This window comes from Accipiter gentilis, chromosome 10 (genome assembly GCF_929443795.1).
Source record: "Accipiter gentilis chromosome 10, bAccGen1.1, whole genome shotgun sequence".
NCBI lineage: Eukaryota > Metazoa > Chordata > Aves > Accipitriformes > Accipitridae > Astur > Astur gentilis.
The window spans coordinates 27,162,857-27,184,200 of record NC_064889.1 but is presented as its reverse complement, the minus strand read 5'-3'; the positions used below and the strand labels follow the sequence as shown (position 1 = coordinate 27,184,200).

At 43.6% G+C, this 21,344-nt stretch overlaps 1 protein-coding gene across 1 annotated transcript in view; it reads left to right on the top strand.

The window, feature by feature from the left end:
- The window catches only part of LOC126043975 (myosin heavy chain, skeletal muscle, adult), a 102,968-nt gene extending 82,194 nt beyond the window's left edge, over nt 1-20,774 (top strand). The window contains exons 1-38 of the mRNA XM_049813043.1: nt 2,184-2,387; nt 2,476-2,619; nt 2,713-2,869; nt 3,217-3,244; nt 3,343-3,454; nt 3,548-3,640; nt 4,490-4,553; nt 4,718-4,816; nt 4,919-5,022; nt 5,100-5,238; nt 6,448-6,566; nt 6,660-6,809; nt 7,485-7,655; nt 8,423-8,732; nt 8,847-8,911; nt 9,435-9,522; nt 9,618-9,735; nt 10,291-10,414; nt 10,491-10,627; nt 10,729-10,984; nt 11,974-12,216; nt 12,438-12,614; nt 12,700-12,845; nt 12,928-13,018; nt 13,108-13,497; nt 13,723-13,849; nt 13,953-14,071; nt 14,326-14,522; nt 14,935-15,118; nt 15,205-15,370; nt 15,524-15,648; nt 15,842-16,150; nt 18,825-19,028; nt 19,372-19,497; nt 19,593-19,763; nt 19,850-19,954; nt 20,098-20,193; nt 20,501-20,774. Coding sequence (XP_049669000.1) covers nt 2,184-2,387; nt 2,476-2,619; nt 2,713-2,869; nt 3,217-3,244; nt 3,343-3,454; nt 3,548-3,640; nt 4,490-4,553; nt 4,718-4,816; nt 4,919-5,022; nt 5,100-5,238; nt 6,448-6,566; nt 6,660-6,809; nt 7,485-7,655; nt 8,423-8,732; nt 8,847-8,911; nt 9,435-9,522; nt 9,618-9,735; nt 10,291-10,414; nt 10,491-10,627; nt 10,729-10,984; nt 11,974-12,216; nt 12,438-12,614; nt 12,700-12,845; nt 12,928-13,018; nt 13,108-13,497; nt 13,723-13,849; nt 13,953-14,071; nt 14,326-14,522; nt 14,935-15,118; nt 15,205-15,370; nt 15,524-15,648; nt 15,842-16,150; nt 18,825-19,028; nt 19,372-19,497; nt 19,593-19,763; nt 19,850-19,954; nt 20,098-20,193; nt 20,501-20,656 — 5,814 coding nt within the window. The 3' untranslated portion in view covers nt 20,657-20,774. Of the gene's footprint in view, nt 2,388-2,475; nt 2,620-2,712; nt 2,870-3,216; nt 3,245-3,342; nt 3,455-3,547; nt 3,641-4,489; nt 4,554-4,717; nt 4,817-4,918; nt 5,023-5,099; nt 5,239-6,447; nt 6,567-6,659; nt 6,810-7,484; nt 7,656-8,422; nt 8,733-8,846; nt 8,912-9,434; nt 9,523-9,617; nt 9,736-10,290; nt 10,415-10,490; nt 10,628-10,728; nt 10,985-11,973; nt 12,217-12,437; nt 12,615-12,699; nt 12,846-12,927; nt 13,019-13,107; nt 13,498-13,722; nt 13,850-13,952; nt 14,072-14,325; nt 14,523-14,934; nt 15,119-15,204; nt 15,371-15,523; nt 15,649-15,841; nt 16,151-18,824; nt 19,029-19,371; nt 19,498-19,592; nt 19,764-19,849; nt 19,955-20,097; nt 20,194-20,500 lie in introns of the transcript that reaches the window.
- The last annotated feature ends 570 nt before the right edge of the window (nt 20,775-21,344 follow it).

Genomic DNA, 21,344 nt, shown 5'->3' with positions numbered 1-21,344 from the left:
CCCTGGGTCATACAGTGAGTCGGTGGGAAAGCCAGCAATAGAATCCATAAGTCCTGCATCCAAGTTCTCTAAGTGCCTTGACTAGTCCAGATTCCCTCCTTAACACCCTTGTCAAATTATTTATAGGAGATGTATTCATATAGTCAGTAAGACATCAAAATTTTCTAATTATATCTAGTCATGTCAAATGACAATTATGCCCTTAGTTCAGTTTGCCAGACAATGCTTTGCCAAAGAAGGTTTGCCAAAAATTTTTTGACCGAAGAAAGAGCAGGCATCTGTAGCATCTTGCAGACTAGATCGTATAAAATGACCCTGTGACAAGTCTGCCCTGTCTCCACGGAAAGCTTCAAGGTAAGTGTATGGGGTCTGCAGGCTTGCAGGAAGAGGATGGTGCCCTTATGTGCCATAGCATTCCTGCTGCCTCCAGTGCTCATTTCCAGGAGGGGACTCAATTTCTTAACTCAGGTTTTAAATCTGCTTTCAAGGCACCTGCACATTTTCACTGGATTTCTGTGCAACAGCAAGTAGGGAGTTGCTATTTCTGTTTTACAGTACTGACCAGCTGCCAGCCTGCAAGCCACGCATCTGGTGTCACGAGAGGTAAGAACCTGATTTATTAGTTCTTAGAGGGCAGAGAAAGATCCTTTTGGGTGGGATTTTTGTATGGCTGAATGAATGGCCACTGTTTCACACTATGTATTCAAACCCAGTGTGGTCACAGTAGAAGGTGGAGCATGGTGCCCAAGGCTGGTAAGGTTTTCAAGTGAACTGTAGAATCATAGAACAGCCCAGGTTAGAAGGCACCTCAAAAGATCATCTGGTCCAATCTTTAAGTGGCTGTGTTTGAAGACTTTACCACTGATGGCAGACCAGAAAATCCCCATGTGGAAGTTCTTCACTTCTGCTTAACTAACCTAACAGGGAGCGAGCTGTGCTGGCTTCCCATCTTTGCTGTTGCTACAGTAGAGCTAGACCAAGATGAGCACAGCAGGAAAAAGTGCAAAATTCAATATTTTGTCTCAGAGTATGTGAATTAATGTGTTATTTTGTCCAAAATATGTCACAAAAACACTAAAGAAGTAAGAGTTGGAAGAGCTGTAATACGAGCAACAAAGCTCTGCTTGTCATCTCTGTAAAACGCAAAGCTGTCATTTGTTCCCCTTACTGCTCTGCCTGTTCTCTACTTCACAAAAAAATGGAAGCTGCAGCCCTCGTCCTCTGTAAGCCACCACCTGTTCCTGCAGGGACAAATAAAGAATTATCATGTTACTCTCTCTTAGTACAAATACCGCACAATATTAAAGGTTGTATAAATACTAGGTACCTACCTCTATACAGGATAGAAATAAATAAATGTTTTCCTCAGCTGCTTGCTGTTGTTTTCTAGGGAAAAAACCCAAACAACCAACAAAACAAAACAAAAAAGTAATTTTTTTTGAGAAATTAATACTGGCTTTAAAATTCCTTATTTTTTAAATTCCTGAGTTGACCTTTGAATCTTTATATTTAACTTCGTTTTCCTCTAAAATTATACTAATTTTTAAAAAGCAAAAGAAAATAATAGAAATGGAGCTATGTCAGTGTGTTTTGGAACAGCATTACTTTTCTTTTGACAGACATTGTAGCCATTTATGCCTGGATTCAAGAACTCACTAACATTAGCAAATAATGGTATCCTAAATACAATGATGCAAATGTTTTAGAGACTGAAACTGACACAATAAGATCCTTGACTTCTCTGTGTCATTCAAGACAGTGGTCTATGAGCTTTCTGAATTAGTATCACTTGGGAAGAAACTGCATTATAATAATTTCAAGTGAATTTTAAGAGAGTGCCTAAGCAGCTGAAAGGAATTTTGAGGTTCTTAACTCCACAGTACAGTGCCTAAATACTTGACTACTAAGTGACTATGGATTATTTCAAATGTGATTTCAGTGCAGAGGACCCTAAGCCAAACGATCTCCCAAAATATAATTTTCACATTTTCCATAAATGTTGAATCACACCAATGCAAAAATACATGATTACTTTCAAAAAAGTTATGAATAATATTAATATAGTCTATTTCTTTTCCCACCTTTTCTTCTACTAACAAGTGCTTACTTTTTGACATATTTGAGCAACATATCTGGTCTTCCACCGTGTTCTCTGCTGACAAGCACCTCTGTAAAGTGCAGCCATGTCTTCAGACTCTGAGATGGCCATCTTTGGAGAGGCGGCTCCTTACCTCCGAAAATCAGAAAAGGAGAGAATTGAGGCCCAAAACAAGCCTTTTGATGCCAAGACATCTGTCTTTGTGGTGCATCCTAAAGAATCCTTTGTGAAAGGAACAATCCAGAGCAGGGAATCAGGGAAGATCACTGTCAAGACTGAAGGTGGAGAGGTGAGTAAAATGCAAAATTTACAAACAGCATTTAATTCCCACTCTGGGCTCTTAGCTGACGTTCATGCACCTTTCTTTGCTCTGGCAGACCCTGACTGTGAAGGAAGATCAAATCTTCTCCATGAACCCGCCCAAGTATGACAAAATCGAGGACATGGCCATGATGACCCACCTCCATGAACCCGCTGTGCTCTACAACCTCAAAGAGCGTTATGCAGCCTGGATGATCTATGTAAGTAGCAGCAGCAGTCTCCCTCTGGGTAGCTAGGAGGAACTGCTCTGCCAGGCTAAGTGGAAGCCAACGTGCTGTCTCCCTTCCTCGCAGACCTACTCGGGTCTCTTCTGCGTCACGGTCAACCCCTACAAGTGGCTGCCGGTGTACAACCCGGAGGTGGTGTTGGCCTACCGAGGCAAGAAGCGCCAGGAGGCCCCTCCACACATCTTCTCCATCTCTGACAATGCCTATCAGTTCATGCTGACTGGTGAGTGGCTATATCTGTGTCAGAGGGATTGTACCATGAAATTCTCTGAAGGGATGCTCTGTCTCAGTGCTATGAAGAGACTGTTCCAAAGCTTTCATGGTTCTGATGCATACATACTATTGTGTGTTTTACTCTCTTCACACCATTGTTTCTACTATTTTAAATTAAAGACACCCTTGCACTCAGTGAGGTGTTCTGGAGGTCTTTTAGTTTGTTTGGTTGGTTGGTTGTTTTTTTAAGTCAAGCTGACACCATGGAGTTGAAAACATTAAACTTACCTGACTATGTTTCATTCGTTCTGTGTTGTTCATTGGGTTTTAACTACTGTATTTCTGCTTCTTTCACAGATCGTGAGAACCAGTCGATCCTGATCACGTATGTACACTCCCTGCTCGGGTCCCCGCTGGGCTGCCCCGTGCCAGGGGACCTCCAGCCTGACCACACGCTCTCTGCTTCTGTCTTTGGTTTGACAGTGGAGAATCTGGTGCAGGGAAGACTGTGAACACAAAGCGTGTGATCCAGTACTTTGCAACAATTGCAGCGAGTGGGGAGAAGAAGAAGGAGGAGCAGTCAGGCAAAATGCAGGCAAATTAATAGACAGTGGCTGGAAGCAATGCTTTTCTCTATTCCTGACATGATTTTTGGAAGGGATAATGAGCAGCAATTATTGTCCTGCAGGGAACGCTTGAGGATCAAATCATCAGCGCCAACCCACTGCTGGAGGCCTTTGGAAATGCCAAGACCGTGAGGAATGACAATTCCTCACGCTTTGTAAGTTGCTTAACCAAATGATTCCTGAAAAATAGTAAACAGGAGTGTCTGGCAATCATTCTTTTCTGTTGTTCAGCCATCATTTTTTCAAGAGTAAGACTGAATTTTCTTATCATGACTTTACTACTTATCCTAAAGGTAATTCTCTAGATTTCAAAAATAGTGATTCTATGAAAAAAATGTGTTCTACTTTGCACTGAGATGCAAATGAAAATAATAGATCACATGCTGTTTCTCCTATAATGTATTGCAGTGTTAAATAATATTTTTTGGTCATTTTTACTTATATTTCTGTTTGTTTGGTAAAAGATAGACAGAATGCCAGGAAGAAAGAGAGGGAGGTTATGAAAGATGGAAAAGAGAGAGAGAAAGGAAAAAGAAAAGTGAAAGAAGGAGAGAGAAATAATGAAAGAGAGAAGGAAACGGGGGGGGGGAGAGAGAGTTTCTACTTGAATGTTTGCTTTATGTCAAATTTAATTAATCAAAAGTGAAATGGCTTTTTTGATAACAAGACAGATTTAAGCAGCTGAAATAGTTAAATGACTATTTCCATTTCATTAAGGTGGCTCCTCTCTGTATGCAGGATATAGTTAGAAGAGTTTGGCTTACAAAATCCACCCATTCCTTCCCATTTGTACATTCAGCATCCATAAAATATACAGCTGTGCCACTGTTTATTTCCATGGTCAAAAACGTAAAACAGTACTTTATGTCAATGGTAGAGATATAGCTGGTTCTTAAGAAAATGTCTCTAAGTAGAAATCTTGTGCTCAGTGGAGTAAACGGCAAAACTTCATTTCAGATATATTCTTAATATGTAAATCTTAAGACACTTTTATTTCTTCAAAGGGCAAATTCATTAGAATTCACTTCGGTGCCACAGGAAAACTAGCTTCTGCTGATATTGAAACGTGTAAGACACTTTCCTGAACTGTTCACAATCCATCCATTCACCCATCTATCCATACAATACCTTTTCACCCAACCATCTATCCTGCCTTCCCTGGTTTTCTTCCCATCTTCTCCCACTTTCTTTTTTGCTGTTTCTTCTTGTTTTTAATTAAGTTTTTCCTCTAGATCTGCTGGAGAAGTCCAGAGTCACTTTCCAGCTCAAAGCAGAAAGAAGCTACCACATATTTTATCAGATCATGTCCAACAAGAAGCCAGAGCTAATAGGTAGGAAGAATTAGTAACTTGGATGGATATTACTGAACATCAACTCACGTTATCAGTTGCTTGACTAAACTAAGCCTGCATGTCCCCTCTTCTTACTTTCAGACATGCTTCTCATTACCACCAACCCATATGACTACCACTTTGTGAGTCAAGGTGAGATCACTGTTGCCAGCATTAATGACCAGGAGGAGCTGATGGCTACAGATGTAAGTAACAATTAAAAATGTTGTCTCTATTGTCATCTCTCCCAGACAAAGCTGTTATTTTATTGTTCTTATTGCAGAGTGCCATTGACATCCTGGGCTTCACTGCTGATGAAAAAACAGCCATTTACAAGCTGACAGGAGCTGTCATGCACTATGGCAACCTGAAGTTCAAGCAAAAACAACGAGAGGAACAGGCAGAGCCAGATGGAACAGAAGGTATTAGCAAAGTCTGTGGCTGAACTGTCAGAAATAGAAGTAGCAATAATAATTTAGTCTTTGGAAGATGGAGAAAGAGAACAGTGGAAATGTGTAAAAAAGTGTTTAGGTGAGCTAGTATATAGGTATGAAACTGCCATCTAAAATATACCCTTTTTTTCAATTATTACCTAATCTTTATTTGAAGTATAAATTGCATAAGTGTCCATAATTCTCTTCTGGGCTACCACAGTTCTAGATAGCACAGCCTGATCAGCATGCTTATATTACATACCCACTAAGAAGAGAAAGATTTTTCAGAAAATGTATTTGTGGTTGCTTTTTAAAGAAAATGGAGGCATTAAATTCGGTATTAGAACTTCTCCTTCATAAATCACATGTTATTTAAAACTTTTTCCCAGGTAAAAGGGAGCTTTCCTTCAATTTCTTTCTTCTCCTGTGGAGATTCAAACCCATAACTGTGATTACATAATACTATTATTAGAACATCAGTCTAAGTGAAGCATAGTTACACTATGCTAGGGAAGAACTGACTTAGATTTCTACTTCACAGCTGACTACTTAATCACTTAAATGTTATGTAATGCATACATGGTTTAAAATACTAAGCCCTGTCTACTTCTTCCAAAGAATGCTCTCAGATGGCCAGCTTCAGGACTGAATTTTCAGGTTTTGATCCTGAATAAATGAATATGCCTGCCTTTCTGCTATGACTATAATAATATGTCTTCAAAAAGGGGCACTTCTTAACTGTTACCTCTAATTTTGGAATGCATTCCCCTTTAGGGTTATAGCTACTGCAAAAAAAATACAGGTAGTCCAAGTGCCTAAGTATATGTTTTGGATTACACTCAGGTGGCCAACCTGCTAATGCTTTGGTGTTTTGTTGCCTCACTTATAGATACCAATTAGCTCTGAAGTGATGAACTTTGGCTTTCAGGATGAATTTTTGATAAATACATTGTTTCTAAATGCTTCTGTGAAGATTTTTAAAGAAACAAATTGCATTTAGGAGCACTGCTCTGAAAAGCTTTCAAAACAAAGGTGATCTTTGTTTTAATAACTGTCGTGCTTCCTCTGAAACCCAGTAAGCAGAATTTGATCACAAGGACATTCAATGTTGCAGTTGCTCTGAAAAAAGGTTCATCACTCAAAATGCTGCATGTCTTGTTAGTCTTAATTCTTCTATCTCTTTGTCCTTCTACTTAGTTGCTGACAAGGCCGCCTATTTGATGGGTCTGAACTCAGCAGACCTGCTCAAGGCCCTCTGCTACCCCCGAGTCAAGGTTGGGAATGAATATGTGACCAAGGGTCAAACTGTGCAGCAGGTAAAAACCAGCTGGTGACTGGGAACCTCTGGCTTGATTTACTCTCTTGCTTTGGGTACTATTTTCCTTCTGCTGCATTCTTCTTTATTTTAGGTGAACAATTCAGTGGGTGCTCTGGCAAAGGCTGTCTATGAGAAGATGTTCCTGTGGATGGTTGTTCGCATCAACCAACAGCTGGATACGAAGCAGCCCAGACAGTACTTCATTGGTGTCCTGGACATTGCTGGCTTCGAGATCTTTGATGTAAGGATTCCAGGTTTGAGGACTGCTCTTGCGAGGGGAGATCACTGTGTCAAAGGACTTCCAAGTAGTATTCTTCTGAAGGTTTATCATGCCAGTCATTTGCAATTTTCTGGAAAAAAATACTTCATTTTCTTTTGAAGCATAGAGCAAAATCCTCAGAAGTTTCATCAGTACAAGAACAGAACTATGTTGTTGGTATAGAAGTAGCAAATAGAATTTTATATGTTGTAATATTTAACAGTTTGAGCTACAATAATTTTATGTAAGCGTTTCTAGAGCAGAATTAGGATTTGGAGACCCATTGACAAACATATAATAGGTTAAAGATGTGTAAATTGTTTAAAGGACCAAGGAATGAATAGATAAGTGTTTAATCAGAGCTATCAAGTGTTTAAAATTGGAGACCAGTGCATACATCTTTTTTGCTGAACAAAGAAATGCCTAAGTATTTTATGAATTTTAGAAGATTCACTAGGAATACCTGCTCTGGAAAAAATTCCATTTTCATTATGTGGGTATTTCTTTGGGGAGGTGCATATAGGTCTTGCTATGGTGCAGTCCTGATAATACAGTTGTGTTTTAACTGAGGAGATTTATAAAAGGTTGAGAATGATCAAGAACTGTGTGTGTTGACGATGGGTGGTTGTTGTTTGGTTATTTTTTTCCACTGGGAAGTTCAACAGCCTGGAGCAGCTATGCATCAATTTCACCAATGAGAAACTGCAACAGTTCTTCAACCACCACATGTTCGTGCTGGAGCAGGAAGAGTACAAGAAAGAAGGAATTGAATGGACTTTCATTGACTTTGGGATGGACTTGGCTGCCTGCATTGAGCTCATCGAGAAGGTAAATTTTTAATTCAAACTGTCTTGTATTTTCAGGAACTCATTATTTTAAACTGGAAATGGTTAAATGCTATTTATAAAAAAAGGTCTTTTTCATAGTTAGTTTAATGCATTCAGTTTTAGTTGTTGAAAATATCTCTTGATCTGTACTATTGCTTATTATGCATTAGAGATATTACAAAGTCCACAGATAACTATGGAAGTCATTCCTCATACACCTTCCATAGATGGAAGGTATCTCTGCTTGCTTTATTAAAGGATATTTTTTTCAAAAAACACAGAGCAGCTCTCAAAATAAAATAAATTCTCTTAAGGTTCTGGAACAAAGTTATCGGGACAATACATTTTCTTCTAGATGATTCATAGCAAAGTAAATACAGGCCAATACAGTCAGTGCCTGACCTCTCAGTGCAAGAATCAGAAAGAGATTTCTTGTAGTTCTGTATAATTTAGGGAGTTGATTAAAAGTATAAGAACTGAAGTAAATATACAATGGACGCATTTGTAAAAGATATTTTTAAATATGATCTTTCTCCACCTGATTTTTTAACATGTTTTTTGGTATTAAAAATATTTCTGAATCATTGCGTCATAGTGTGAGTCAAGCAGGTGAATCTTTTAAACTCACTCTTTAGAAAGAAATTTCGTCATGGCAGGGGTATTAGTTTGTTCCTCAGCTTCCTGTCTTTTACTGTATTCCCTTTAAGTCCAAGCCGTGATCATATTATTCTACAGGCATTCTCTCTTCTTTATTGTACTGTATTCCAGCCCATGGGCATCTTCTCCATCCTGGAAGAGGAGTGCATGTTCCCCAAGGCAACCGACACCTCTTTCAAGAACAAGCTCTATGACCAGCACCTGGGCAAGTCCAGCAACTTCCAGAAGCCCAAGCCTGCCAAAGGCAAGGCTGAGGCCCACTTCTCCCTGGTGCACTATGCTGGCACGGTGGACTACAACATCACTGGCTGGCTTGAGAAGAACAAGGACCCCCTGAATGAAACTGTCATTGGGTTGTACCAGAAATCATCTGTGAAGACACTGGCCTTGCTCTTTGCCTCCTATGGTGGAGCAGAAACAGGTTAGTTTTCTAAAACTCATTTCTCCCACCATTTATGATATGTAAAGATGCAACAAAAAAGATAATATTAAAAAACTCTTTTTGTTTTTGAAGAGGCTAGTGGTGGTGGTGCAGGTGGTGGAAAGAAGGGTGGCAAGAAGAAGGGTTCTTCATTCCAGACAGTCTCGGCTCTTTTCCGGGTAAAGTGTGAATGTCATTATCTGTCAAGTGACATGAACATAGTGTCAAATCTGAGCTATCTAAACTCCTGTATTTCTCATGAATTTGGTTTTATGATGAAAGAATAATAAGTATGAAGTGAGCAGAAGTTATTCACTGTCTTTTCCTAGTAATTATCTGTTCACATTTGGGATTTGTTTCAAGCAGTCTTCAGCTGACCCCCTGAATTTCCTTTAAAAGTTTATTTATATTCTTTCTGAAAAACATTTCTCAGAACCTGGGATGTAATGTAAATATAAATTCTATACAGCCTGTTGTTAAAATTTTTATAAAGTAGTCTTTTATGTCCTCCAGACTAAGGTGCAGACTTTTAAAATTTCTTTTAAAGAGAATACTTTAGTATATAGAAGATTTTTTAAAATTTAATTTTGAATTTGAAAGCTCATTCTTCCTAAGATTCATTCTATTAGTTCCTTGACAACTACATACACAATAGACAGAAATAAATTTTTTTTAACTAAGCTGCTACACATGATCCCACAGGAGAACCTAAACAAGCTGATGACCAATCTACGGAGCACTCACCCCCATTTTGTCCGTTGCATCATCCCAAATGAAACAAAAACACCTGGTAAGATGCTCAAGCAGAAAGAGAACTTCCTCTGATACAGCCATGCCTGGTCCACACTGGAGACCGTGGTATTCATTTATGCTCTGAATTGCTAGGTGCCATGGAGCATGAACTGGTACTTCACCAGCTGCGGTGTAACGGCGTGCTGGAAGGCATCAGAATTTGCAGGAAAGGTTTCCCCAGCAGAGTCCTCTATGCTGACTTCAAACAAAGGTAAGAACTATGAAATGAAGAGATAAGTCAGGTGTCCTCACTGACTGCTGTTCATCAAACAGCCAAACTTTGCCAGTGTCTCTGAATATGGAAGCACAATAGAGCTACCCAAACCAATGCTTAAAAGATTAAAAAAATGCAAACTGGGATGTGGGTACAACACATTCTCAGACAAAAATGACAAATTCAGATAGAGTGCTTTGGCCATTGTATCAGCTGCAAGTTTCAGGGGAAGATGCTTTCCTCCTATACACAAAGTGGCAATGTTCCTCTCTAGCAACTTTCTACAGCATAGTTTAAGTGAAAAAGGCATCGGACAGAAATGGCTGGAGATCAGCGTCCTCTTTTCATCTCTGACTGATCACCTGAAGACAGTAAAAGTTTCCTTAATTTTGTTATCAGATTAGGACTTCATTGTAACTGTGTCTCTAAACAAGGGATGAAATTCCAACTTCCTCAGCCTCATTCTGCTGCAAAGTCTGTGGTTAGTCTCAATAAACAGTGTTGACTTATGACCTGAGATTGCCTTCATTCATAGTTCCTCTCACTCCACAGATACAAGGTGCTTAATGCCAGTGCCATCCCAGAGGGACAGTTCATTGATAGCAAGAAGGCTTCTGAGAAGCTTCTCGGGTCAATCGATGTGGACCACACCCAGTACAAATTTGGCCACACCAAGGTACAATTGCTGCTTGACTAATGTACTGTGCTTGCAATACCTGACAAATATGTACTGCAACATTCTCTTTCTCAAGGTGTTCTTCAAAGCTGGGCTGCTGGGACTCCTGGAGGAGATGAGGGATGAGAAGCTGGCACAGCTCATCACCCGCACACAAGCCATGTGCAGGGGCTTCCTGATGAGAGTGGAGTACCGGAGAATGGTGGAGAGGAGGTAGACATTCCTCATCCTCAGTCAAAGTCACTGTACTTGGGGGAAAGTGTTGGCACTTGTCATACTGAAAATATTCAATGTACATTGTAATTATGCTTCAGGGAGTCCATCTTTTGCATCCAGTACAATATTCGTGCATTCATGAACGTCAAGCACTGGCCCTGGATGAAGCTGTTCTTCAAGATCAAGCCCTTGCTGAAGAGTGCAGAATCTGAGAAGGAGATGGCCAACATGAAGGAAGAGTTTGAGAAAACCAAGGAAGAGCTTGCAAAGTCTGAGGCAAAGAGGAAGGAGCTGGAGGAGAAAATGGTGAAACTGGTGCAGGAGAAAAACGATCTGCAGCTCCAAGTGCAGGCTGTGAGTAACATTATTCTACTTTTCTGTTTGTTAGTTTTTTATAGGGGAAATGAGTAAATAAGATCTAACTCTTCTCTCATACTACAGAACTCTCACACTGCACACTAAACTGCCTTACAAAATATTTTAAGCTGAATACCATGTAACTAGAGGTAAAGTTCAGGCAACATTCTTTCCCCACTCAGTCTCAGTATTACAACGTGAAGATTAAGCTAAAGAATGACTTTTTAGTCTTAATGCCTACGTGTACATGTCTCCATGTGAGTTCGTGACATAAAGCCTCGTTATAGTCACTGTAGTGTATTTAGGGGAGTAGGGACGGTGATTCAATTGACCAGCTACTCTGCCTTAGTTCAGTGGTCAAAATGAAGAGTCTTGCGCCGTTTCTTATGGCATATCTCACCTGAGCTCCTGTAGCTACTGCTCCCAGAAGATGCAGATGCCCATTATGTCCTACAACACACGTGCCAGCCTTGTACGCTTGTCTACAATGCCAATTGGCCTCTCAGAAACTCAGGCTACATTTAGGCAATACCCTTGAGTTGAAGTGTCCATTTCAGGGAAAGATGAATCTTGTTCTAGCCTCCACTGACTGTATTGGCTGGGTATAAATCATGAATGGGAGCTTCAAATATTTTCCCAGTGGTAGAACTATTTACCTTTCTCAATACTTCCACATAAATTTGAATATGGCACGTTATAAAATACAATCACTTTCCAAAGGAGAAAAGGAAAGCATCAATTAAATCCAAGTAACCCACCGACATACCTGAAATAAGCAAGGTAAAACGTAATGGAGCTAGACACAGTATCTGATGACAAAAAAGGTCATTAGAAAATAAACCTGATTAAAAACATATTCTAAAGTTGTAATTTTTTAATGTAATTGTGCAGTAACCTTTTCCCAAAAAAGTAATCCCCAAAAAGGTCTTACTGATGCACACCTGTTCCTTCAGCACTAAATAAGCTTTCCTGTATTTTCCCACCAGGAAGCTGATGCTCTAGCTGATGCTGAGGAAAGATGTGACCAGCTCATCAAAACCAAAATCCAGCTGGAAGCCAAAGTAAAGGAGGTGACTGAGAGGGCTGAGGACGAAGAAGAAATTAATGCTGAGCTGACAGCCAAGAAGAGAAAACTGGAGGATGAATGTTCAGAGCTGAAGAAAGACATTGATGACCTCGAATTAACACTAGCCAAGGTTGAGAAGGAAAAGCATGCCACAGAAAACAAGGTACACACATGGGGACTCACATAAAGGGCCAAGACATCACTGACTCTCAGAGTTAGAGCCTGCTACCATAAGACACCTTGGCTTTGGACAATTCTGAGATGGGCCTTGTCTGAGCATCCAAAGGATAAATGAAAGACTTGGCAAAACAATGCAAAGTGAAAATGTCACCATGCCAGTGAACCTGTTTTCTACCAAATTTTGACACTTGCTCATATTTATAGGTGAAAAACCTTACAGAGGAGATGGCAGCCCTGGACGAGACCATTGCCAAGCTGACAAAAGAGAAGAAAGCCCTCCAAGAGGCCCATCAGCAGACACTGGATGACCTGCAGGCAGAAGAGGACAAAGTCAATACGCTGACCAAAGCTAAGACCAAGCTGGAGCAGCAAGTGGACGATGTAAGCACACAGGCATACCTCAAGAACAGGACAGGTATGGAGTTAAACCTGGCTGATGGAGCACTGATGGTCTTGTTTCTTTTAGCTGGAAGGGTCCCTGGAGCAAGAGAAGAAACTGCGCATGGACCTTGAGAGAGCTAAGAGGAAACTCGAGGGAGACCTGAAGCTGGCCCACGACAGCATAATGGATTTGGAAAATGATAAGCAGCAGCTGGATGAGAAGCTGAAGAAGTAAGTGGGGCCGTGGAGCCCCTGAGCACTGTGCTGGTGTACTTTTTTCTTTGAGCTCTAACATGGTTTGCTTTGCCCAAAGGAAAGACTTTGAAATCAGCCAGATCCAGAGCAAAATTGAGGATGAGCAAGCCCTGGGCATGCAATTACAGAAGAAGATCAAGGAGCTGCAGGCAAGTCTCTATTGGTTCCCTTCCGCTTTTCAGAAAGACTTCAGGTAGGAGGAGGGCATGGGCGTGAAGGGTCCCCTAATGTTCCCCAGGCTCGTATTGAGGAACTGGAGGAGGAAATTGAGGCTGAACGTGCCTCTCGGGCAAAAGCAGAGAAGCATCGGGCTGACCTCTCGAGGGAGCTAGAGGAGATCAGCGAGCGCCTGGAAGAAGCAGGAGGGGCTACCGCAGCTCAGATCGATATGATCAAGAAGCGTGAGGCAGAATTTCAGAAGATGCGCCGTGACCTCGAAGAGGCCACGCTGCAGCACGAAGCCACAGCTGCCGCCCTGCGGAAGAAACACGCGGACAGCACAGCTGAGCTTGGGGAGCAGATCGACAACCTGCAGCGAGTGAAGCAGAAGCTGGAGAAGGAGAAGAGTGAGCTGAAGATGGAGATTGACGACTTGGCCAGTAACATGGAGTCTGTCTCCAAAGCCAAGGTATGGAAAAACATACTGAAAACAACTTGAAAATAAACATCTTTTAAAAATATGGCCATGTTATAACATACCTCTGTCTCTGTATGGAACTGTATTTCTAACCTTCTAACACCAATGAGCAGTCTATAGCTTGCATGTCTGTTGACATTTTTCTGGTGAGAATCGTGGTGCTCAGAATAAGGAGGCATCCAGACACTGATCTTTCATCGTCTGTGATTTTCACAGGCTAATCTGGAGAAAATGTGCCGCACACTGGAAGACCAGCTGAGTGAGATTAAGACAAAGGAAGAAGAGCATCAGCGCATGATCAATGACCTCAATGCTCAAAGAGCTCGTCTGCAGACAGAATCAGGTGACAGAGCCTCCTCTGTGCAATAGAAGGGGAGAGCGTCTTAAGCCAGTTTGTTTGGGTCATGAATGACAACAAAAATGTTTCCATTCTGCACGCTTCTTAGGTGAATATTCACGCCAGGTGGAGGAGAAAGACGCTCTGATTTCTCAGCTGTCAAGAGGCAAGCAGGCTTTCACCCAACAGATTGAGGAACTCAAGAGGCACCTAGAGGAAGAGATAAAGGTGATGACTTTTTCTACAGCTGGCCACTGAAAACAGTCTTAACTTTAACTGCCCAGTGGGAACAGGCACACTGGGAGAAAACTCATGTCTGCAGGGAGTGTGATTAGTGGACTTTGTCCTCCCGACTTACATCTGTCCTTCCCTGAAAACACCTACAACCTCCCAGCAGTCATGTTCCCTGTGTTAAATTAATTCATTGCAAGAGATTTCCCAGGATATTACCATTCCTTGTCCCAATCTCACTCTCTACCTAGGCCAAGAACGCCCTGGCCCACGCCTTGCAGTCTGCTCGCCACGACTGTGACTTGCTCCGGGAACAATATGAGGAGGAGCAGGAAGCCAAGGGGGAGCTGCAGCGTGCCCTGTCCAAGGCCAACAGCGAAGTGGCCCAGTGGAGAACCAAATACGAGACGGACGCTATTCAGCGCACGGAGGAGCTGGAGGAGGCCAAGTATGCGGAGAAAGTGGGGAAGACAAAAAAAGGGATTGACTAACAAGGGAAATTTGAAGACACAACAGCAATATTGTCATAAAAAGTTAAAGCTGTGCTTTGTGGCAGGGTAAGGGCTGATGTCAAGAATATCCGCCAAAGGGTGTGGTTTAGGAAATGTAGAGGAGAATATTCCCCTGACCGAGAGAATGTTTTCACCTGTGGACCGTAGAGACAGAAGGCAGAGTGGTTGTTCAAGGCTGGGAATCAGAACTAGGAAAACAATCACTGGCTGGGAGAGGGTCTTCACTGTTTGTGCATAGGATACATACTCAATGAATGGGTAAACCCTCCTGTTGTGAAAGGCCCATCAGCCACACACCACACCCTCCACTTTGCCCTCAAACCATGAGCAGTGCTTATCTCCTCCCAGGAAGAAGCTGGCACAGCGCCTGCAGGATGCAGAGGAACACGTCGAAGCTGTGAATGCCAAATGTGCCTCCCTGGAAAAGACAAAGCAGAGGCTGCAGAATGAAGTGGAGGACCTGATGATTGATGTGGAGCGAGCAAATGCTGCCTGCGCAGCTCTGGATAAGAAGCAGAAGAACTTTGACAAGGTCTTTTGGTCTCCAGGCCTGGGGTTCCTGGGCAGAGCATCCCCTCCCGATTGCCACATCCACACTGAGGTCCTGTTTCTCTTCAGATCCTGGCAGAATGGAAGCAGAAGTATGAGGAAACGCAGGCTGAGCTGGAAGCCTCCCAGAAGGAGTCTCGGTCTCTCAGCACAGAGCTGTTCAAGATGAAGAATGCCTATGAGGAGTCCTTGGACCACCTGGAAACGCTGAAGCGTGAGAACAAGAACTTGCAGCGTAAGTCCCTGGCCCTCTGCTCCTGGCCAGGCTTTCTCACAAGCTTGTCTATCTGCCACACTAAACGGGTCTGGGCCAGTTACTTTGGCGTGGCAGGGCCTTTCCCCATTCTGCTCTGTGCCTCACCATGCCACTTTTCACCCTTCCTTGCAGAGGAGATTGCTGACCTCACGGAGCAGATTGCTGAGGGAGGAAAGGCAATTCATGAGCTGGAGAAAGTCAAGAAACAGATTGAGCAAGAGAAATCTGAACTCCAAGCCTCCCTGGAGGAAGCTGAGGTACATGCCCATAATCACTGGTATCTGCACTAAAAATATTAGCAATGGGGAAATGTGGCTAAAAAATGTTTGGTCCTGCTCTGTCCCGGCTGGGGAGTGCAGCCAGCTGAGATTTCCTGAAATATTCTGTAACTACCTAGAAAGCAAGCAGTAGCTTTATCAACATTATAGATGTTTGTGTCCACTTTTCCAGGCCTCCCTAGAACATGAAGAGGGGAAGATCCTGCGCCTCCAGCTTGAACTCAACCAGGTGAAGTCTGAGATTGACAGGAAGATAGCAGAGAAAGATGAGGAGATCGACCAGATGAAGAGAAACCACCTCAGAATTGTGGAGTCCATGCAGAGCACCCTGGACGCTGAGATCAGGAGCAGGAATGAAGCCCTGCGTCTGAAGAAGAAGATGGAGGGAGACCTGAATGAAATGGAGATCCAGCTGAGCCATGCCAACCGCGTGGCTGCAGAGGCACAAAAGAACCTGAGAAATACACAGGCAGTGCTCAAGGTCTGTTAAGCTAAGGATGTGCACATAGGTGTCTAGCTTGTCTAATATCGTTGAATCATAGAATGGTTTGGGTTGAAGGGGACCTTCAAAGATCATCCAGTCCAGCCCCTCTCCTGGGGGCAAGGACATCTCTTTGTAGATCAGGCTGCTCAAAGCCCCATCCAACCTGAGCTTGAACACTGCCAGCGATGGGGCATCCACAGCATCCTGTCACTGGGTTCCAGGGACAAGGGATCAGCACCTCCCTCTTCTCTTCCCCTCCTCAAGAAACTGTAGAGGGCTAGAGGGCAATGAGGTCGCCCCTCAGCGTTCTCCTCTCCAAACTAGACAAACCCTGTGTCCGTAGCCGTTCCTCAGAGGACATGCCTTCCAGCCCTTTCACCAACTTTCTTGGCCTCCTCTAGATGCACTCAAGACCCTTAACATCCTTTCTAAATTGTGAGACCCAGAACTGCACACAATACTCAAGGTGAGGCCATGCCAAAGCTTAATACAACAGGAATACAGCTCCAACTGTGCCTTAGCTTTCCTGATCCTACCCCTACACATCCGGGCAGCATCCCTACACTCTCAGGATACATGTCTTTGGTTCCACTGCCTAGGCATTTCCTTCTTACACTTCAGTTTGACCAGGAGGTCCTTACTCAGCCATGCTGTTCTCCTGCCTTCCTTGCCTGATTGCTCACACATGGGAATCGAGAGCTCTTGCACTCTAAGAAAAATGTTCTTAAAGAGCTGCCAACTCTTTTGTGCTCCTTTATCCCTGAGGGCAGTTTCCCAGGGGGTCTCACCCACTAATTCCTCAAACAACTGAAAGTCCACTCTCCTAAAATTCAGGGTCTTGACCTTACTCTTCATCTGGCCCATATCCCTCACAATTGGGAATGACACCAGGGCACGATCACTGCAGCCCAGGCTGCCATCTCTAATTAGTTCGTTTGTGTTGGTAAGCAACAGGTACAGTAATGCTTCTCCTCCGGTTGGGCTGCCTATCCTCTGGACGAAGATGCTATCCTTGATGCACTCCAGGAGTCTCCTGGACTGCTTACAGCTTGCTGTGCTGCTTTTCCAGCAGATGTCAGGCTGATTGATGTCCCCCAGCAGGATCAGAGCCTGCGAGCATGATGATTCCCATAGTTGAAGTAATACCACTTCGTCAACAGGCTCCCCTTGGTCAGGTGGCCTGCAGTAAACACCAGCCACGAGGTTTCCTTTGTTGGCTTGGCCTCTAATGTTTACTCATAAGCTCTCAACCTGGCTCATCACTGTTTTTCAAAGACAGCTCTCTGCAATCAATCCATTTTTTACATAGAGGGCAACCTGCCCGCCTCTCCTTCCTTGCCTGTGCCTTCTGGACAGTTTATGGCCATTGATTGCAGCACTCCAGTCGTGTGATTCATCCCACCAAGTTTCAGTGTCAGCGATTAGATCACAGCTTTCTAGGTGCACAGTGGTTTCCAGCTCCTCCTGTTCGTTTCCCATGCTACATGCATTGGTATAGAGACACTTCAGATGGGCTATCGACCATATCACCTTTTTAGAGGAACAAACTCCAGTTCTTTTGGAGCATTTCACAGATGTTTTCCTGTTGCTTCCTAACATATCAGCAGCCCCTGGCTCTTCTCTGTTACTCAAAACTCCATTCTCTTCCCCTGTTAAGTCTAGTTTAAAGCTCAGGCCAGCTTGTTGGTGAAGACCCTCTCGCCCACTTGGTCAGGTGAATCCCATCTGCTCCCAACAGACCGAGCTTCTCAAAGGCAGATCCTTAATCATAGAAGACAAAACCTTGAATTTGGCACCAGCTAGACAGCCAGGCGTTCACCTGCTCAATTTGCCTCCTCCTTCCTGAACCCCTTCCCCTGACTGGGAGGATAGAGGAGAACACCACCTGTGCTCCAGATCCTTTTAACATTGCTCCGAGGGACATAGAGTCTCTTTTGACGGTTAGAAGTTGCCTTGTTGCAATATCATTAAAGCCTACATGGAATACTAGGAGCGGATGATAATCTGAAGGGTTCACCGGGCTTGGCAGCCTCTCTGACACCATGAACGCACGCTGTTTGTAGGCAGCAAACTTCTCTAGAGAAATTGTCTGGATGGTAAATGGGTGTTTTGGTGCCTCTCAGTAAGGAATCTCCCATTGCTAATACCTTATGTGCTTTTCTGGTGGCACTGGTTCTAACGTGAGTGGGTTTTCTCTCAAGTTGGATCAACTTGACATGGTTGACTTTTCCTGGGTCCTGTCAGTTACTCATGTGCTCTTCATTTTTCAAGCCCAGAGTATCGTGTCTGCTATGTAGTGGCACTTCAGAGGATGGGGGAAGGTTCTTTCTTCTGCCCCAAGCAGGGACAAAGGTCCAGTTTCCTTCACCTGGTAAGCTACTTTTGTCAGTCAGCTGGAGTTTTAATTCAGGCTTATCTTCCCCTGGCGCAGCCTTAAATTTAGGCAGGGCTGTCACTCAGCCTGGGACAGTGTGCAATACCATGTATCGATCTCCTCTGCTCACATTCTTAGATACTGTGCATATACCGACATAATAATTCTGCATATAAATACATATTATAGCTATAAATATATATGTATTATACTGACATAATGATTATTAGACTGGTGGTAATTGCCATTGTGCAACAGTGCTGTGCCGCCTTATAATTTCTCTTTTCTCTCTTAAAGGATACCCAGATACACTTGGACGATGCTCTCAGGACACAGGAGGACCTGAAGGAGCAGGTGGCCATGGTGGAGCGCAGAGCAAACCTGTTGCAGGCTGAAATAGAGGAGCTACGGGCAGCCCTGGAGCAGACGGAGCGGTCGAGGAAAGTGGCTGAGCAGGAACTGATGGATGCAAGTGAGAGAGTTCAGCTCCTCCACACTCAGGTTAGATTCATGAGATTAAAAATCTCAAGAGCCGTTTTATTTTTCCCTTTCCAGGTTTTTCATCCTTGTGAGTTCTTAAATCATCTCTTGTAATAAAAAGGCTTGTACAAAGAATTGGATTCTAGCTAAATGAGTAGGATTGCATTAACAGGAGTCAGAAATGCTTCTTAAGGTTTTAAGAACTCTACGCTCTCTAGCTGTGTATGACCTGACAGGATGCACCATCTGAAGGAGGATGCTAATATTAGACGTAGAGATGATAAGTTTAAACTTAAACAGTAAATTTCTAAGATAAGCGTTCTGTTTTGGAACTAACTGGACAGTAGTTTTTGTTGTTCAACAGAACACCAGCTTGATCAACACCAAGAAGAAGCTGGAAACAGACATTGCCCAAATCCAGGGTGAAATGGAGGACACGATCCAGGAGGCCCGCAATGCTGAAGAGAAGGCCAAGAAGGCCATCACAGATGTGAGTCGGGGGCTCCCTTCACTGCTGACGGTGGATATATTCTCACCCAGAATGTCTCCAGCTCCCAAATGGCTTTGATCCCTTGCTCTCATCAGGCGGCCATGATGGCAGAAGAGCTGAAGAAGGAGCAGGACACCAGCGCCCACCTGGAGAGGATGAAGAAGAACCTGGACCAGACGGTGAAGGACCTGCAGCACCGTCTGGATGAAGCCGAGCAGTTGGCCCTGAAGGGAGGCAAGAAGCAAATCCAGAAGCTGGAGGCCAGAGTGCGTAGGGCTTTTATTTGTGCATGAGTGAGCACGTCACATAAGTAGCCAGCAGGGAAGCTCCAAGGATGGGCTTCTCATTGCAGGTGCGGGAGCTGGAAGGGGAGGTTGATGCTGAGCAGAAGCGCAGCGCTGAAGCCGTGAAGGGTGTGCGCAAGTACGAGAGGAGGGTGAAGGAGCTGACCTACCAGGTAAGGCAGGAGGCCGCCCTGGGCTGAGAGAGTTTTCTCACAGCAAGTCAGATTTTGTGCACACCATCCCCAAGGGGAACTCTTAACCTCACATGATGCAGAACCAACAATTCATTCTCTTTCCTGCTTGCCAACTGCTTTAGTCTGAGGAAGACCGTAAGAATATTCTCAGGCTGCAGGATCTGGTGGACAAGCTGCAAATGAAGGTGAAATCCTACAAGAGACAAGCTGAGGAGGCCGTAAGTATTGCTCGAAGAATGGGCAGGAGCCACCTTCCATTGGGGCAGCACGCTCATTGAGATGAGTATGAATAGCAGGAAAGGGGCATGAAAGAAACTCCCAAGACACAACAGTCTTGGCCACACCGTTTACTATGGTGTCATGAGGCCTTGCTGAGTTCTGGGCACCCTGCAGCAGTCAGTGATGAACTGAGGGAAAATCTGCAGCCTGTTTTATACAGGACATCAGACTAAACAAACCTGGGGGCCACATCCACTGACTGAGAAGTTCCTGAATCCTCACCACCAACTCCCTCTCCCCGCACAGGAGGAGCTGTCCAATGTCAACCTCTCCAAATTCCGCAAGATCCAGCACGAGCTGGAGGAAGCTGAGGAGCGGGCTGACATTGCAGAGTCGCAGGTCAACAAGCTCCGAGTGAAGAGCCGGGAGTTTCACAGCAAGAAGATAGGGGAGGAAGAGTGAGGATGTCATGAGGCAGCAAAGTGACCTGAGGGCTGCACAAAATGTGAACCTCTCAGTCGCTTTCTTCTTCAATGAGTCTTTGTAACCGTGTTAATGCCTAGAGAATAAAGAACGTAGATTCCTTTGCATACACAGTGGTTTTGGTTGTTCCAATTCAATTGTGCAGTTACATAAGTCTGGGGCATGTTCAAATGAAACATTTTATTTCACTTAAACCCCTGGATAGCAGTAGAGCTTTATTTAGCCCATCACCAGTATTTCTCCACTGTGTCCTATTACATTACTGGGTAGGGAATAACACTAATTTAATCCCCAAACTGGCAAGAGGAGAGGATCAGGACAAAAGCAGGATGAGTACCTTGACTGTCCTGGCACAGCAAAAAATGTTTCTGCCTTGGGGAGTCCTCTTTCTAAACGGGTGCTGTACACAGAGGGTGTCTTTGCTGGTCCCATTCTCACTTTGGCAAGCTGGGTTTAGAGGCAAGTTGCCCCATAAAAAAAAAAAAAATAAATCTGGAGCCCCAAAGGCATCTGGGTGTCTCTGAGTCCTCATGGAGGAACTTACGCAAGGACTGAGGTGCTGCCTCCTTTGAACAAGGCAGGTGAAGGCCACAAACTCTAGAGAGTGGGGTTTTATTGAGCAAAATTAAACGTCAGGCAGAGCTTTTTCTATGGAAGAAGTTAATAA